At 45.1% G+C, this 17,966-nt stretch overlaps 1 protein-coding gene across 1 annotated transcript; it reads right to left on the reverse strand.

Annotated features, from left to right (window-relative positions):
- Window positions 1-16,344: 16,344 nt before the first annotated feature.
- On the reverse strand, window positions 16,345-17,091 carry LOC110498581 (uncharacterized protein K02A2.6-like). The gene has a single exon (XM_021575234.2). The coding sequence runs from the start codon at window positions 16,743-16,745 to the stop codon at window positions 16,425-16,427; it is 321 nt and encodes a 106-aa protein (XP_021430909.2). The 5' UTR covers window positions 16,746-17,091; the 3' UTR covers window positions 16,345-16,424.
- Window positions 17,092-17,966: the final 875 nt, after the last annotated feature.

A 17,966-nucleotide genomic window follows, 5' to 3' on the forward strand; every position in this document is an offset into this window, starting at 1 on the left:
GTATATATCAATGATGTCGCTCTTGCTGCTGGTGATTCCCTGATCCACCTCTACGCAGACGACACCATTCTGTATACTTCTGGCCCTTCCTTGGAGACTGTGCTAATTAACATCCAAACGAGCTTCAATGCCATACAACACTCCTTCTGTGGCCTCCAACTGCTCTTAAACGCTAGTAAAACCAAATGCATTCTTTTCAACTGTTCGCTGCCCGCACCCGCCTGCCCGACTAGCATCACCACCCTGGACGGTTCTGACCTAGAATATGTGGACAACTACAAATACCTATGTGTCTGATTAGACTGTAAACTCTCCTTCCAGACTCATATAAAACATCTCCAATCCAAAATCAAATCTACAATCTGCTTCCTATTTCGCAACAAAGCCCCCTTCACTCACGCCGCCAAACTTACCCTAGTAAAACTGACTATCCTACCGATCCTCGACTTTGGCGATGTCATTTATAAAATAACTTCCAATACTCTACTCAGCAAACTGGATGCAGTCTATCACAGTGCCATCTGTTTTGTTACCAAATCACCTTATACCACCCATCACTGCGACCTGTACGCTCTAGTCGGCTGGCCCTCGCTACATATTCGTCGCCAGACCCAATGGCTCCAGGTCATCTATAAGTCTATGCTAGGTAAAGCTCCGCCTTATCTCTGTTTACTGGTCACGATAACAACACCCACCCGTAGTACACGTTCCAGCAGGTGTATCTCACTGATCATCTCCAAAGTCAACACCTCATTTGGCCGCCTTTCCTTACAGTTCTCTGCTGCCAGTGACTGGAACGAATTGCAAAAATTGCTGAAGTTGGAGACTTTCATTTCCCTCACCAACTTTAAACATCAGCTATCTGAGCAGCTAACCGATCGCTGCAGCTGTACATAGTCCATCTGTAATTAGCCCACCCAATCTACCTACCTCATCCCCATTCTGTTTTTATTTTATTTACAGTGCCTTGCGAAAGTATTCGGCCCCCTTGAACTTTGCGACCTTTTGCCACATTTCAGGCTTCAAACATAAAGATATAAAACTGTATTTTTTTGTGAAGAATCAACAACAAGTGGGACACAATCATGAAGTGGAACAACATTTATTGGATGTTTCAAACTTTTTTAACAAATGAAAAACTGAAAAATTGGGCGTGCAAAATTATTCAGCCCCTTTACTTTCAGTGCAGCAAACTCTCTCCAGAAGTTCAGTGAGGATCTCTGAATGATCCAATGTTGACCTAAATGACTAATGATGATAAATACAATCCACCTGTGTGTAAGCAAGTCTCCGTTTAAATGCACCTGCACTGTGATAGTCTCAGAGGTCCGTTAAAAGCGCAGAGAGCATCATGAAGAACAAGGAACACACCAGGCAGGTCCGAGATACTGTTGTGAAGAAGTTTAAAGCTGGATTTGGATACAAAAAGATTTCCCAAGCTTTAAACATCCCAAGGAGCACTGTGCAAGCGATAATATTGAAATGGAAGGAGTATCAGACCACTGCAAATCTACCAAGACCTGGCCGTCCCTCTAAACTTTCAGCTAATACAAGGAGAAGACTGATCAGAGATGCAGCCAAGAGGCCCATGATCACTCTGGATGAACTGCAGAGATCTACAGCTGAGGTGGGAGACTCTGTCCATAGGACAACAATCAGTTGTATATTGCACAAATCTGGCCTTTATGGAAGAGTGGCAAGAAGAAAGCCATTTCTTAAATATATCCATAAAAAGTGTTGTTTAAAGTTTGCCACAAGCCACCTGGGAGACACACCAAACATGTGGAAGAAGGTGCTCTGGTCAGATTAAACCAAAATTGAACTTTTTGGAAACAATGCAAAACGTTATGTTTGGCGTAAAAGCAACACAGCTGAACACACCATCCCCACTGTCAAACATGGTGGTGGCAGCATCATGGTTTGGGCATGCTTTTCTTCAGCAGGGACAGGGAAGATGGCTAAAATTGATGGGAAGATGGATGGAGCCAAATACAGGACCATTCTGGAAGAAAAGCTGATAGAGTCTGCAAAAGACCTGAGACTGGGACGGAGATTTGTCTTCCAACAAGACAATGATCCAAAACATAAAGCAAAATCTACAATGGAATGGTTCAAAAATAAACATATCCAGGTGTTAGAATGGCCAAGTCAAAGTCCAGACCTGAATCCAATCGAGAATCTGTGGAAAGAACTGAAAACTGCTGTTCACAAATGCTCTCCATCCAACCTCACTGAGCTCGAGCTGTTTTGCAAGGAGGAATGGGAAAAAAATTCAGTCTCTCGATGTGCAAAACTGATAGAGACATACCCCAAGTGACTTACAGCTGTAATCGCAGCAAAAGGTGGCGCTACAAAGTATTAACTTAAGGGGGCTGAATAATTTTGCACGCCCAATTTTTCAGTTTTTGATTTGTTAAAAAAGTTTTAAATATCCAATAAATGTCGTTCCACTTCATGATTATGTCCCACTTGTTGTTGATTCTTCACAAAAAAATACAGTTTTATATCTTTATGTTTGAAACCTGAAATGTGGCAAAAGGTCGCAAAGTTCCAGGGGGTTCGAATACTTTCGCTAGGCACTGTACTTTTCTGTTCTTTTGCACACCAGTATCTCTACTTGCAATTCATCATCTGCTCATTTATCACTGCAGTGTTAATCTGCTAAATTGTAATTATTCGCTCCTATGGCCTATTTATTGCCTACCTCCTCATGCCTTTTGCACACACTGTACATAGACTTTCTTTTTTCTACTGTGTTATTGGCTTGTTTATTGTGTTATTGGCTTGTTTATTGTTTATTCCATGTGTAACTGTGTTGTCTGTGTCACACTGCTTTGCTTTATCTTGGCCAGGTCGCAGTTGTAAATGAGAACTTGTTCTCAACCAGCCTACCTGGTTAAATAAAGGTTAAATTAAAAGTAATGGACATTGTGTTAACTAACCTCCAGACAAGCTTCAATGCCATACAACCTTCCTTCCGTGGCCTACAACTGCTCTTAAATGCAAGCAAAACTAAATGCATGCTCTTCAACTGATCGCTGCCCACACCTACCCACCTGTCCAGCATCACTGCTCTGGACGGTTCTGAGAATATGTGGACAAGTACAAATACCTAGGTGTCCAGTTAGACTGTAAACTCTCCTTCCAGACTCACATCAAGCATCTCCAATCCAAAATTAAATCTACAATCGGCTTCCTATTTCGCAACAAAGCATCCTTCACTCATTCTGCCAAACATACCCTTGTAAAACTGACTATCCTACCGATCCTTGACTTCGGCGATGTCATTTACAAAATAACCTCCAACACTCTACTCAGCAAATTGGATGCATACAGTGCCATCCGTTTTGTCACCAAAGCCCCATACACTACCCACCACTGCTACCTGTATGCTCTCGTTGGCTGGCCCTCGCTTCATGTCCATCGCCAAACCCACCTGCTCCAGGTCATCTATAAGGCAGGGCTTTACCTAGCAACGACTTATCTTAGCTCACTGGTCACCATAGCAGCACCGAAACCGCAGCACGTGCTCCAGCAGGTATATTTCACTGGTCACCCCCAAAGCCAATTCCTCTTTGGCTGCCTTTCCTTCCAGTTCGTTGCTGCCAATGACTGGAACGAACTGCAAAAATCACTGAAGCTGGATACTCATATCTCCCTCAATAGCTTTAAGCACCTGCTGTCAGAGCAGCTCACAGATCACTGCACCTGTAAATAGCCAATCTGTAAATAGCCCATCCAACTACCTCATCACCATATTGTTATTTGTTTAATTTATTTTGCTACTTTGCACCCCAGTACCGCTACTTGCACACTCATCTTCTGCACATCTATCACTCCAGTGTTTAATTTGCCATACTGTAATAATTTCGCCACTATGGCTTATTTATTGCCACACCCCCCTTATCCTACCTCATTTGCACACTGTATATAGACTTTCTCTATTGTATTATTGACTGTATGTTTGTTTATTCCATGTGTAACTCTGTGTTGTTTTTTTGTGTCGCACTGCTTTGCTTTATCTTGGCCAGGTCGCAGTTGTAAATGAGAACTTGTTCTCAACTAGCCTACCTGGTTAAATAAAGGTGAAATAGGGCCTCCCGAGTGGCTCAGTGGTTAAGGGCGCTGTACTGCAGCGCCAGCTGTGCCACCAGAGACTCTGGGTTTGCTCCCAGGCTCTGTCGTAACCGACCGGGAGGTCCATGGGGCGACGCACAATTGGCCTAGCATCGTCCGGGTTAGGGAGGGTTTGGCCGGTAGGGAAATCCTTGTCTCATCGCGCACCAGCGACTCCTGTGGCGGGCCGGGCGCTGTGCGCGCTAACCAAGGTTGCCAGGTGCACAGTGTTTCTGTTTCCTCTGACACATTGGTGCGGCTGGCTTCCGGGTTGGATGGTGCTGTGTTAAGAAGTAGTGCGGCTTGGTTGCGTTGTGTATCGGAGGACGCATGACTTTCAACATTTGTCTCTCCCGAGCCCGTACGGGAGTTGTAGCGATAAGACAAGATAGTAGCTACTAAACAATTGGATACCACGAAATTGGGGAGAAAAATTGGTAAAATTCAAAAATAAAATAAATAAATAAAGGTGAAATAAAATAAATAAAAATAAATATAATACTAATTTGGGTGTCCTGGATTTACATTTACTATGTGACGTCTAGTCTATGAGACCAGGCTGGAGTGAGAGTTAAAATGAAGGTAATACATTTACAAAAATATATAGAAATAATACAATACTTAAAAATTACACAAAAAATTAGAGTACATCCAATGCCTGTTTGCCAACATCAGATTATACACATCTTGTATAAATCAGTATGGACAGGGCAGAACACCAGTCCATTTGTGCTTTGTGCAAAGATCCCTGTGTCTCCCTGTGTTTTTCCACTGCTTCATGGTAGTTGAACATTACCTCTGGTTGGGCGCTGGTAGATATCTGACTGGGGCTCACAAGATTGATCTCGCTGTATGCAGTGGAGAGGAGCCTGCTCGAGTGTCTTGCTTTCCTCATCTCCTTTTAATTATACTAATGGCCTTTGATTTGGTATGAGGACACAACAGCTTGAGTTCAGGCAAAGTTTTCACACACAGGGAGGAAGCAGCAGGCCTCCTGTCATGGGGCTGGTCCATGTGTCTCTCTCTGAGGAGACTTAGCGGAGGTCAGTTCTACTGTTGGCAGCACACTATAGAGAGAATGTCCTCAGAGAGGATGTCACTCAAGGAGTTGGATCATTTTTGATAAATCAATTGACAAAAATGTTGAATTGTCAAATGCAATGCGCATGGCAGCTTTGCAACATAGCAACAGTTCTCTATTTATATTCGTATCAAAACTTTATTTTGATAAACACATAATGCAAAATATAATGCTTCTAAATGCTTCTAAATATTTCAGGTTTAAGGAAATTGTCTGGCTTTGTCACGTTCTGACCTTAGTTCTTTTGGCATGTCTTTGTTTAAGTAGGGTCAGGGTGTGAGTTGGGTGGGTTGTCTATGTTAGTTTTTCTATGTTGTGTTTTGTGTTTGGCCTGGTATGGTTCTCAGTCAGAGGCAGGTGTCGTTAGTTGTCTCTGATTGAGAATCATACTTAGGTAGCCTTTTCCCACTTGTGTTTCGTGGGTGATTGTTTTCTGTTGAGTGTTTGTATCTGCACCAGACAGAACTGTTTCGGTTTCGTTCGTTCACTTTGTTGTTTTTGTTCAGTGTTCTTTTACTTTATTAAAAAAATTGACACTTACCACACCATTGGTCCTCACCTTCTTGTACCGCCACCAGCCATTACAGGCTTAGTAAAGGACTGGAATTCAGGATGGTTTAATACATCTCCCAATGGAAACATTGCTATTGTATTGGCTGAAAAGGATTAACACATTTCTAGAAGAAAGGCTCTTCAGGTATTTTTAATGGCATGAATTAATCAAAATGTCAAGGGGCACAACAAGCATTGTACAGTATCCTGGCATGTTAATTTCTACAAGATCAATTCTGTGCAGTGCAATAAAACTATGTTGATGATGGAAAGCAGTGATGTAGTCAAGTCACTAAACCTCGAGTCTGAGTCGAGTCTCAAGTCCCGAGTGTACGAGTCCATGGTCAGGTCCTTTATACTCAAGTCACGAGTCCCTTGGTAGTGCTAAAAGTTGCTGTCCAACTATTTTTGAAGCTACATTTCATTAGTGTTACACATTTCTAAGGCTAAATAGATAATACAGCTATCTAACATTTGCTGTTTTAGCCAGTATGTTGAATTATGAAAAATAGAGAGTTTGACAACAAAGTCACAAGTAGTTGAGTCCAAGTCCGAGTCACCACTGGTCGAGTCATTGTCAAGTCCTAGGCTCGAGTTCTACAACACTGATGGAATGGTTTTTCAGACTGCAACAGCACAAAGCTTAGATACTGGCTGGAATACAGCTCTCTGAGCACTCTCTAGAGCACTTGTCAAACTCATTCCACGGAGGGCCGAGTGTCTGCGGTTTATCGCTACACTCTTGTACTTGATTGATGAATTAAGGTCGCTAATTAGTAAGGACCTCCCCTCACCTGGATGTCTAGGTCTTAATTCAAAGGATTTTATATATGTTGCTCTTACCTGTCTTGTAACACTGTATTTACTCTTGTAACAACATGCATTGCTTTGTTCTGGCATAGCAGTGGAGTTCAATACGTTGTGTTATACAATGAAAAGCTGAAATTCTCGTGTACGAATAGATTTGAAGAAAAATGTCTCTGCTTTTCTGACAGCTTGGAATCCTACTGTGGCCACTTGCAACAATAAAAGCTTTCAAGTGCTTTGAAATAGAGGCATAATGAAAACGCTTATTTTAGCCCCACTTCACACAGCGACTGAAAAGGCTTGTTACAAAACCTCAAAAGCTTGCTTGACATTTCTGACATTTCTTGAAAATTATTTTTAAGCATCGACAGAACATTACTTAATGAGTATGCTATTATTATAATATGAAAACTATAATTTTTTTGTGATAATGGTATGGATGTTTTTCAGTTTCACTTCGACGTCAGTCTCCATTTCCATTTGATCTCACCTGAGATCTGCACCTTTTACATTTTATTTTATTTTTATTTCACCTTTATTTAACCAGGTAGGCTAGTTGAGAACACCTTTATTTAACCAGGTAGGCCAGTTGAGAACAAGTTCTCATTTACAACTGCAACCTGTCAAGATAAAACAACGCAGTGTGACACAAACAACACAGAGTTACACATGGAATAAACAAACGTACAGTCAATAACACAATACAAATAAATACATATATATATATATATATATATATATATTATATATATATATATATATATATACATATATATATATATATATATACAGTGGGGCAAATAAGTATTTAGTCAGCCACCAATTGTGCAAGTTCTCCCACTTAAAAAGATGAGACAGGCCTGTAATTTTCATCATAGGTACACTTCAACTATGACAGACAAAATGAGAAGAAAAAAAATCCAGAAAATCACATTGTAGGATTTTTAATGAATTTAATTTGCAAATTATGGTGGAAAATAAGTATTTGGTCAATGACAAAAGTTTATCTCAATACTTTGTTATATACCCTTTGTTGGCAATGACAGAGGTCAAACGTATTCTGTAAGTCTTCACAAGGTTTTCACACACTGTTGCTGGTATTTTGGCCCATTCCTCCATGCATATCTCCTCTAGAACAGTGATGTTTTGGGGCTGTTGCTGGGCAACACGGACTTTCAACTCCCTCCAAAGATTTTCTATGGGGTTGAGATCTGGAGACTGGCTAGGCCGCTCCAGGACTTTGAAATGCTTCTTACGAAGCCACTCCTTCGTTGCCCGGGTGGTGTGTTTGGGATCATTGTCATGCTGAAAGACCCAGCCACATTTCATCTTCAATGCCCTTGCTGATGGAATCTGCTCCCTTTATTCTTTGTCCCCAACGCTCTAGGCGACCAGTTTTGATAGTCTTTAGCCGCACCCTCTCCTTTGTTCCGCGGGTGATGTGGAGGTAAACCCAGGCCCTGCATGTCCCCAGGCACCCTCATTTGTTGACTTCTGTGATCGAAAAAGCCTTGGTTTCTTGCATGTCAACATCAGAAGCCTCCGCCCTAAGTTTGTTTTCCTCACTGCTTTAGCACACTCTGCCAACCCTGATGTCCTTGCCGTGTCTGAATCCTGGCTTAGGAATGCCATCAAAAATTCTGAGATTTCCATACCCAACTATAACATTTTCCATCAAGATAGAACTGCCAAAGGGGGCAGAGTTGCAGTCTACTGCAGAGATAGCCTGCAAAGTAATGTCATACTTTCTAGGTCCATACCCAAACAGTTTGAACTATTAATTTAAAAAATGACTCTCTCCAGAAATAAGTCTCTCACTGTTGCCGCCTGCTACCGACCACCCCTCAGCTCCCAGCTGTGCCCTGGACACCATTTGTGAATCGTTCGCCCCCCATCTAGCTTCAGAGTTCGTTCTGTTAGGTGACCTAAACTGGGATATGCTTAACCCCCGGCAGTCCTACAATCTAAGCTAGATGCCCTCAATCTCACACAAATCATCAAGGAACCCACTAGGTACAACCCTAACTCTGTAAACAAGGGCACCCTCATAGACGTTTTCCTGACCAACTGGCCCTCCAAATACACCTCCGTTGTCTTCAATCAGGATCTCAGCGATCACTGCCTCATTGCCTGTATCCGCTACAGGCCCGCAGTCAAACGAGCATCCCTCATCACTGTCAAACGCTCCCTAAAACACTTCTGCGAGCAGGCCTTTCTAATCGACCTGGCCCGGGTATCCTGGAAGGATATTGACCTCATCCCGTCAGTTGAGGATGCCTGGTCATTCTTTAAAAGTAACTTCCTCACCATCTTAGATAAGCATGCTCCGTTCAAAAAATGCAGAACTAAGAACAGATATAGCCCTTGGTTCACTCCAGACCTGACTGCCCTTGACCAGCACAAAAACATCCTGTGGCGGACTGCAATAGCATCGAATTGTTCCCACGATATGCAACTGTTCAGGGAAGTCAGGAACCAATACACTCAGTCAGTCAGGAAAGCAAAGGCCAGCTTTTTCAAGCAGAAATTTGCATCCTGTAGCTCTAACTCCAAAAAGTTCTGGGACACTGTAAAGTCCATGGAGAACAAGAGCACCTCCTCCCAGCTGCCCACTGCACTGAGGCTAGGTAACACGGTCACCACTGATAAATCCATGATAATCAAAAACTTCAACAAGCATTTCTCAACGGCTTGCCATGCCTTCCTCCTGGCTACTCCAACCTCAGCCAACAGCTCGCTACATATTCGTCGCCAGACCCACTGGCTCCAGGTCATCTACAAGTCCATGCTTCGTAAAGCTCCGCCTTATCTCAGTTCACTGGTCACGATGGCAACACCCACCTGTAGCACGCACTCCAGCAGGTGTATCTCACTCATCATCCCTAAAGCCAACACCCCATTTGGCCGCCTTTCCTTCCAGTTTTCTGCTGCCTGTGACTGGAACGAATTGCAAAAATCGCTGAAGTTGGAGACTTTTATTTCCCTCACCAACTTTAAACATCTGCTATCTGAGCAGCTAACCGATCGCTGCAGCTGTACATAGTCTATCGGTAAATAGCCCACCCAATTTACCTACCTCATCCCCATTCTGTTTTTATTTATTTACTTTTTTGCTCTTTTGCACACCAGTATATCTTCTTGCGCATGACCATCTGATCATTTATCACTCCAGTGTTAATCTGCTAAATTGTAATTATTCGCCTACCTCCTCATGCCTTTTGCACACAATGTATATAGACTCTTTTTTTTCTTTTTTTCTACTGTGTTATTGACTTGTTTATTGCTTACTCCATGTGTAACTCTGTGTTGTCTGTTCACACTGCTATGCTTTATCTTGGCCAGGTCGCAGTTGTAAATGACAACTTGTCCTCAACTAGCCTACCTGGTTAAATAAAGGTGAAATAAAAATGAAATCAAATTAAATTAAAGTTAAAGTTCGTGAAGGAGATATAAGTCTCCAGCTTCAGTGATTTTTGCAATTCATTCCAGTCATTGGCAGCAGAGAACTGGAAGGAAAGGCGGCTAAAGAGGAATTGGCTTTGGGGGTGACCATTGAAAAATACCTGCTGGAGTGTGGGCTACAGGTGGGTGCTGCTATGGTGACCAGTGAGCTGAGATAAGGAAAAGACTTATAGATGACCTGGTGATAAATATGAAGCGAGGGCCAGCCAAAAAGAGCATACAGGTCACAGTGGTGGGTAGTATAAGGGGCTTTGGTGACAAAACGGATGACAGTGAGATAGACTGCATCCAATTTGCTGAGAAGTGTCCTGGAGGCTATTTTGTAAATGACATCGCCAAAGTCAAGGATCAGTAGGATAGTCAGTTTTACGAGGGTATGTTTGGCAACATGAGTGAAGGATGCTTTGTTGCGAAATAGGAAGCCGATTGTAGATTTCATTTTGGATTGGAGATGCTTAATGTGAGTCTGGAAGGAGAGTTTACATTCTAACCAGACACATAGGTATTTGTAGTTGTCCACATATTCTAAATCAGAACCGTCCAGAGCAGTGATGCAGCTCGCGGGCAGATGCGAGCAGCGATCGGTTGAAGAGCATGCATTTAGTTAAACTTACATTTAAGAGCAGTTGGAGGCCAAGTAAAGAGAGTTGTATGGCATTGAAGCTCGTCTGGAGGTTAGTTAATACAGTGTCCAAAGAAGGGCCTGAAGTATACAGAATGGTGTCGTCTGCGTAGAGGTGGATCAGAGAATCACCAACAGCAATAGTGACATCATTGATGTATTCAGAGAAAAGTGTAGGTCCGAGGATTGAACCCTGTGGCACCCCCATAGAGACTGCCTGAGGTCCGGACAACAGACCCTCCAATTTGACACACAGAACTCTGTCAGAGAAGTAGTTGGTGAACCAGGCGAGGCAGTCATTTGAGAAACCAAGGCTGTTGAGTCTACCGATAAGAATGATGTGATTGACAGAGTCGAAAGCCTTGGCCAGGTTGATGAATACAGCTGCACAGCATTGTATTTTATTCATAGTTTAGGACCTTGAGCGTGGCTGAGGTGCACCCATGACCAACTCGGAAACCAGATTGTACAGCGGAGAGGGTATGGTGGGATTCGAAATGGTCGGTGATCTGTTTGTTAACCTGTTAGAGCTCTAGGGGCGCTATTTCATTTTTGGATAAAAAACGTTCCCGTTTTAAGCGCGATATTTTGTCACGAAAAGATGCTCGACTATGCATATTCTTGACAGTTTTGGAAAGAAAACACTCTGAAGTTTCAGAATCTGCAAAGATTTTGTCTGTAAGTGCCCCAGAACTCATTCTACAGGCGAAACCAAGATGATGCATCACCCAGGAATTAGCAGAATTTCTGAAGCTCTGTTTTCCATTCTCTCCTTATATGGCTGTGATTGCGCAACGAATGAGCCTACACTTTCTGTCATTCGCCCAAGGTCTTAGCAGCATTGTGACGTATTTGTAGGCATATCATTGGAAGATTGACCATAAGAGACTACATTTTCCAAGTGTCCGCCTGGTGTCCTGCGTCGAATTCGGTGCGCAATTGCCAGCTGCTTCTACTTTACCATTTGATTCAGGGGAGAAAGCATGTGTCCAAGAACGATGTATCAATGAAGAGATATGTGAAAAACACCTTGATGATTGATTCTAAACAACGTTTGCCATGTTTTCAGTCGATATTATGGAGTTAATTTGGAAAAAAGTTTGCGTTTTGAGGACTGAATTTATGGATTTTTTTTGGTAGCCAAATGTGATGTATAAAACGGAGCTATTTCTAATACACAAGGAATCTTTTTGGAAAAACTGAGCATCTGCTATCTAACTGAGAGTATCCTCATTGAAAACATCAGAAGTTCTTCAAAGGTAAATGATTTTATTTGAAGGCTTTTATGTTTTTGTTAATGTTGCGTGCTGGATGCTAACGCTAATGCTAACGCTAAATGCTAACGCGAAATGCTAACTCTAGCTAGCTACTTTTACACAAATTATTGTTTTCCTATGGTTGAGAAGCATATTTTGAAAATCTGAGATGACAGTGTTGTTTACAAAAGGCTAAGCTTGAGAGATGGCATATTTATTTCATTTCATTTGCGATTTTCATAAATAGTTAACGTTGTGTTATGCTAATGAGCTTGCTGATAGATTTACACAATCCTGGATACAGGGGTTTTTTCATAGCTAAACGTGACGCAGAAAACGGAGCGATTTGTCCTAAACAAATAATCTTTCAGGAAAAACTGAACATTTGCTATCTGAGAGTCTCCTCATTGAAAACATCTGAAGTTCTTCAAAGGTAAATGATTTTTTTGAATGCTTTTCTGTTTTTTTGTGTAAATGTTGCCAGCTGAATGCTAATGCTAAATGCTACGTTAGCCATCAATACTGTTACACAAATGCTTGTTTTGCAATGGTTGAGAAGCATATTTTGAAAATCTGAGATGACAGTGTTGTTAACAAAAGGCTAAGCTTGAGAGCTAGCATATTTATTTCATTTCATTTGCGATTTTCATGAATAGTTAACGTTGCGTTATGGTAATGAGCTTGAGTCTGTATTCACGAACCCGGATCCGGGATGGGGAGATCAGAAAGGTTAACTTGGCTTTCGAAGACCTTAGAAAGGCAGGGTAGGATAGATATACTGTAGGTCTGTAACCGTTTGGGTCTAGAGTGTCTCCCCCTTTGAAGAAGGGGATGACCGCGGAAGCTTTCTAACCTTTGGGGATCTGAGACGATACGAAAGAGAGGTTGAACAGGTTAGTAATAGGGGTTGCAACAATTTCGGCGGATAATTTTAGGAATAGAGGGCCCAGATTGTCTAGCCCAGGTGATTTGTAGGGGTTCAGATTTTGCTACTCTTTCAGAACATCAGTTATCTGGGCTGGAGGCTCTACAGTGAAATAAGACAGTAATCACTAACCAAAACAACAATGGACAAGACATATTGACATTAGGGAGAGGCATGCATAGCCAAGTGATCACAGGGACCAGTGGATAGCTAGGCGAGCTGGAGACACGGCGATTCAGACAGCTAGCAGGCCGTGGCTAGCAGAAGGGCCTTAGGCGGACGTTGCAATGGAGGAGCATGTTGAAACCCTTCAGATGGATTACGTCGGTAGACCAGTTGTGATTGAATCGACAGGGCTCCTTGTCGGCAGCAAAAGGGGTCCAGGCCAATTGGCAAAATAGGTATTGTAGCCCAAGGAGTGGCTGATGGACCTCTTCAGCTAGCCGGGAGATTGGCCTAGCACGAGGCTAGTTCCAGGCTCACTGGTGCTTGCTTCGGGACAGAGACGTTAGCCAGGAGGTAGCCACACAGATAGCAGCTAGCTAGCTGCGATGATCCATGTGAAAAGGCTTAGAGCTTACGGTAGGAAACCGGAGATGTGGAGAAAAGCAGTCCGGTATGCGCTGGGTTGAATCGCACTGTGCAGACTGGCAGGAGTTGACCGGGCTAAGGTTAGCTGAACACCGCTAGCAGTGGCTAACTGACTACTAGCTAGTAGCTAGTTAGCTGACTAGCCTCTGTTAGGGGTTCCGGTTCTAAAGTATAGAAAATAGCAGATCCATACCACATTGGGTGAGGCGGGTTGCAGAAGAGTATGTTGAAACTGAGGTTAAAAATATATTTTAAAAATATGAAATATATACGAAGGAAAAAAATATATATGCGCGGGACACGACAAGACAAAGACAAAGACGTCTGAACTGCTACGCCATCTTGGATAGACCTGCCAGTCATACTAATTGGTTTCCCACCATGAATTACATGAATTCACTCTTTCCAACCCCTACTATTTTTAACCATGCATCCCATGCGGGTAATGTAAAGCTCACCCAGCTTTCCAAATGGCAATTGGCTTAGAGAACTAAACATGAGTTTAGAGAGAGCAAGAGCTCTCGTTAGCACGAAGTCCCAGTCAAAGAGTTACAAATATCACACTCTTGTTGGAATCATGACCTCACCAGGGCCACTGTGTGTAACTGTTGTTGTTTTAGCTACTCTGCTCACTGTGAGTCATAGGCCCATTAAAAAAGGAGCTAGGAGCCATTATGGAGGTATTACTAGGCAACAGTGTTTCCAGATGGTGCCGGGAGGCAGAGGTAGAGCAGAATTAATCACCTGGGCAGGTCTGAGGGTAAATATTACAGGTGAAAGACCTGCCTGGCAAACAGGAGGGAGGGCATTAGGATTTAAACCATAGGTGGGACCAAGAAGTCACTCTTATTTGAATCACAAGTAAATGCTAAATCATACGGTCTGAGACCTTGCAAAAATGGGACAGACCCTCAGCATTTATTTGATAGAACTAGAGGAGATGGGCCTGTTAAAATCCACTTATTTAACAATATGCCTTGGGTTGTTAATTTGATTGGACTTGGGCTGTGAATGTATTGGCCTTTTGTGTAGGAAGGTGTGGGGTGCTCATATCCCTCTCAACCCCACACATGGTGTTGTTCATAACCCGCCCCCTCCCAGCCCACACAGGCTAACACTCATCTTCAGCGGGAGAGAGAAACCTTGCACCTTCTGTCATGTCCTTTACTCTCTCTCTCTCTCGCTCTCCCCCCCCCCCCCCCTCTCTTTCTCTCTCTCTCTCTCTCTCTCTCTCTCTCATTCACACTCCTTTCCTATCTGCTTTATTTCTCTCTCATACCACCCATCTATTCAGTCAACTGAAATGATCATGTCTTAGACGCATTCGCAATTTCTTTCTCTCTCTCTTTCATCATCGACAGAGAAAAAAAATCACAAACACCACATATTATTTTATTCTGATTGATTCTCAAAAGGGAGATGCAATTCCAGAAAGGAATGTATCTGTACCACAGTTTTTGATCACCAAAGCGAGTGATTGATACACCTAATCTAGTCCTGTGTTCCCTGGACTGTGAGCTGTCCACGGTGTTGACCAGACAGGATGCTGCCTGCCTGGGGCCTTCACCCTCCAGCTGGTGGGTGAGTTTCTGCTGGTCCTTATGTAACATTATGATAGAAGTGACTCAAGGCTGAGTGGTATCACACATTTCAGCAGTATGTGAGGTGACAGTAATCTCAGGCTCAAGCTGTCCTAAGCAAATGGCCTGTGGACACTGATATCCTCTTTTTTTTAAATGTCAAAGCATTAGAAGATGGGAGAAGTCCAATTGGGGAATGGAAGTTCCAACCTTCTGGACCTGGAGACTTGTAATATTGTAATGACCTGACTAGATCATGGAGGAACAATTGTCCAGACTGAGGCTTGAGTTTACAAATTGACGGTTTATTAACCCAACTTTACACAGGCTACAGTTTGGCCGTAGCCCACGCAAATTAAATGAAAGATACCCCACAAACCAACCGTGACCTTCTCTTGTGAAGGCCAAATGTAAGAGAGAGAACAATGGCTAAACCTGGTCTCCATCCCCCTGCCCAACCACCCTCCACGTCACTACACCAACCGCCAGGATGCCCGGCATCAGAACATCCCAGGCATTCCCGTGATTGGCCTATAGCAGGTTGATTGGCATGTCGTTCCCCGCGAACACTGGTAAGTACAACACAACCCACTAATAGCCTAACACACAGCAGTCTGTGCAGGTCACTACACAGCCCCCCGCCACAAAGTCCCTCGTCCCAGAGGGAACAAACAAAGTGTCTGAAGCGACCCGGAGGTCTCCTTTGCCTGCGTGGCCGTGATGATCTCAGAGTGTCCAGATGTGAAACAGGGGGCTCCATCCGTGGCAGGGGGCTGCCCCTCTGGGACCCAGGGGATGAAGGAAGGGATATGGGGGACAAGGAAGCAGGAATAGGGAACACCATTCGTGGCTCCGGGGAACCACGCGGTGACACAGGGAGGGAGACAGGGGGAGTGGGCTGTCTGGAGCCTTGTCTGCGGCACCTGGGGGTGGGTGCCTGGAGAATGTCATTGCCAGAGAGGGGAATTCCTGGGAGGAAGCTGCACCCGGTAAACAACCTCCCCTACCCTCTCCAGGATGCTGCAGGATCCCACCCAGTGACTGTCCAACTTGGGGCATCTGCCTTTCTTTCTTAGGGGGCTGTAGACCCAGACCAGCTCCCCAGCCACAAAGTTCCTTCCCCGGGTGTGCACGTCATAGTTCCTCTTCTGCCTCACACCTGCATACACCAGCTGCTCTCTGGCGAAGGTGTGGGCTGTCTCCAGGCGGTCCTGGAGTCTCCGGGCATACTCCGGCCCCGGGAGAACATGAGTGCTAACCAGGGGCCAACCAAACGCCATCTCCACAGGGGTGCGAATCTCTCTCCCCAGCATGTGGAGGGCAGGCGTGCAGGAGGTGGAGAAGAGCGGCATGCCATGAGGACCATAGGCAGGTGCTTGTCCCAGTCACGCTGGTGTTTGGCAGAGACGATGGCTAGCTGCTGTCCAAGCGTTTAGTTGAAGCGCTCCACAAGGCCATCACTTTGAGGATGGAGAGGAGTAGTGCGGGTCTTGTGCATACCCAGCCTCTCACACATGGTGGCGAAAACACAAGACTCAAAGTTTCTGCCTTGGTCGCTGTGGATGGACACTGCAGCTCCAAACCTGCTGAACATCTCCGCTGTCAGGGTGTCGACGATGGTCTCTGCCTCCTGGTCAGGCAGAGCATAGGACTCGGGCCATTTTGTTAAATAGTCCATGGCCGTGAGCACCCAACGGTTTCCACTGTCTGTGGTGGGGAATGGCCCAACTACATCCACTCCCACCCTCTCCATGGGAGCCCCCACTGGGAACTGTTGGAGCTGAGCATGAGAGCTGCCTGGGGGGCCCTTTCTCGCTGTGCAGTGGTCACAGTGGCGGAAAAAGTCCTCCACATCCCTCTAGTGCTGCCCCCAGTAAAAGCCCTGATGGAGGCGGCGGAGTGTTTTTGTGACCCCAAAATGTCCAGTCACCACCCTCCCATGAGTACTCTGGAGCACAGCCTCCCGCGGTGGTTTTGGGACCACCACCTGCCACCTCTCCTCTCCCGTAGCTGACTCCTTCCATGCCCGCTGTAGCACGCCCTCAGCCAGCCGCAGTCTCTCAAACTTTGACCACAACCCTTTGGTCGCGAGTGAGAGCGCTGTCACCTGTTCCCATGGTGACCTCACCTGCGCCCCTACCCACTGTAGCACTGGCTGCAGGCCTGTGTCCCGTCCCTGCTGCTGCCCCCATTCAGCCATGTCGACAGTCTGCAGCTCACAGCAGACAGGCCCGCTCGCCCGACACACTGTGGCACAGACCCCCTCCTCTGCACACAGGTCTCTCTCCCGTTCCTCTCTCCGCTCACAGTGGCGGCAGCCGTCTGCAGTACAGGGCCGATGGGACATGGCGTTGGAGTGGCATGCCCCTGCCCGGTGCACCACTGTGAAGTCATATGGCTGAAGCTCCTCCAACCAGCGAGCCACCTGCCCCTCTGGCTCTTTGAAAAACATGAGCCACTGGAGAGCAGAGTGGTCATTCCTTACAGTAAAGGGCAGGCCACCCAGGTAGTACTTGAAGTGTTTGACGGAATCCACAACAGCCAAGAGCTCCCGCCGGGTGACACAGTAGTGGCGCTCATGTTAGTCAAATGTTTTGCTGAAGTACGCCACCACTCTCTCCCCCTCTGGCCCCACCTGGGCCAGCACCCCACCCATGCCCACATTGCTTACGTCTGTGTCCAGGATAAAGGGCAAGGTGAGGTCAAGGGGGGCGAGCACGGGGTCCTCGATCAGTGCACGTTTGAGGGTGTTGAAGGACTCGTCACACTCCACAGTCCAAGTGAAGGCCTTGTCCTTCAGCAGCAGGCGGTTCAGGGGAGTAGCGACACTTGAGAAGCCCCGTACAAACCTCCTGTTGTACGAGGCCAGGCCCAGGAAGCTCTTCAGCTGACGCTGGTCGGTGGGGGTGTGCCAGTCTCGGACAGCCCCCACCTTGTCCTCCATGGTGCTGATCCCCTCCTTCCCCACTCTGTG

The sequence above is a fragment of the Oncorhynchus mykiss genome, chromosome 19, assembly GCF_013265735.2.
Source record: "Oncorhynchus mykiss isolate Arlee chromosome 19, USDA_OmykA_1.1, whole genome shotgun sequence".
Lineage (NCBI taxonomy): Eukaryota > Metazoa > Chordata > Actinopteri > Salmoniformes > Salmonidae > Oncorhynchus > Oncorhynchus mykiss.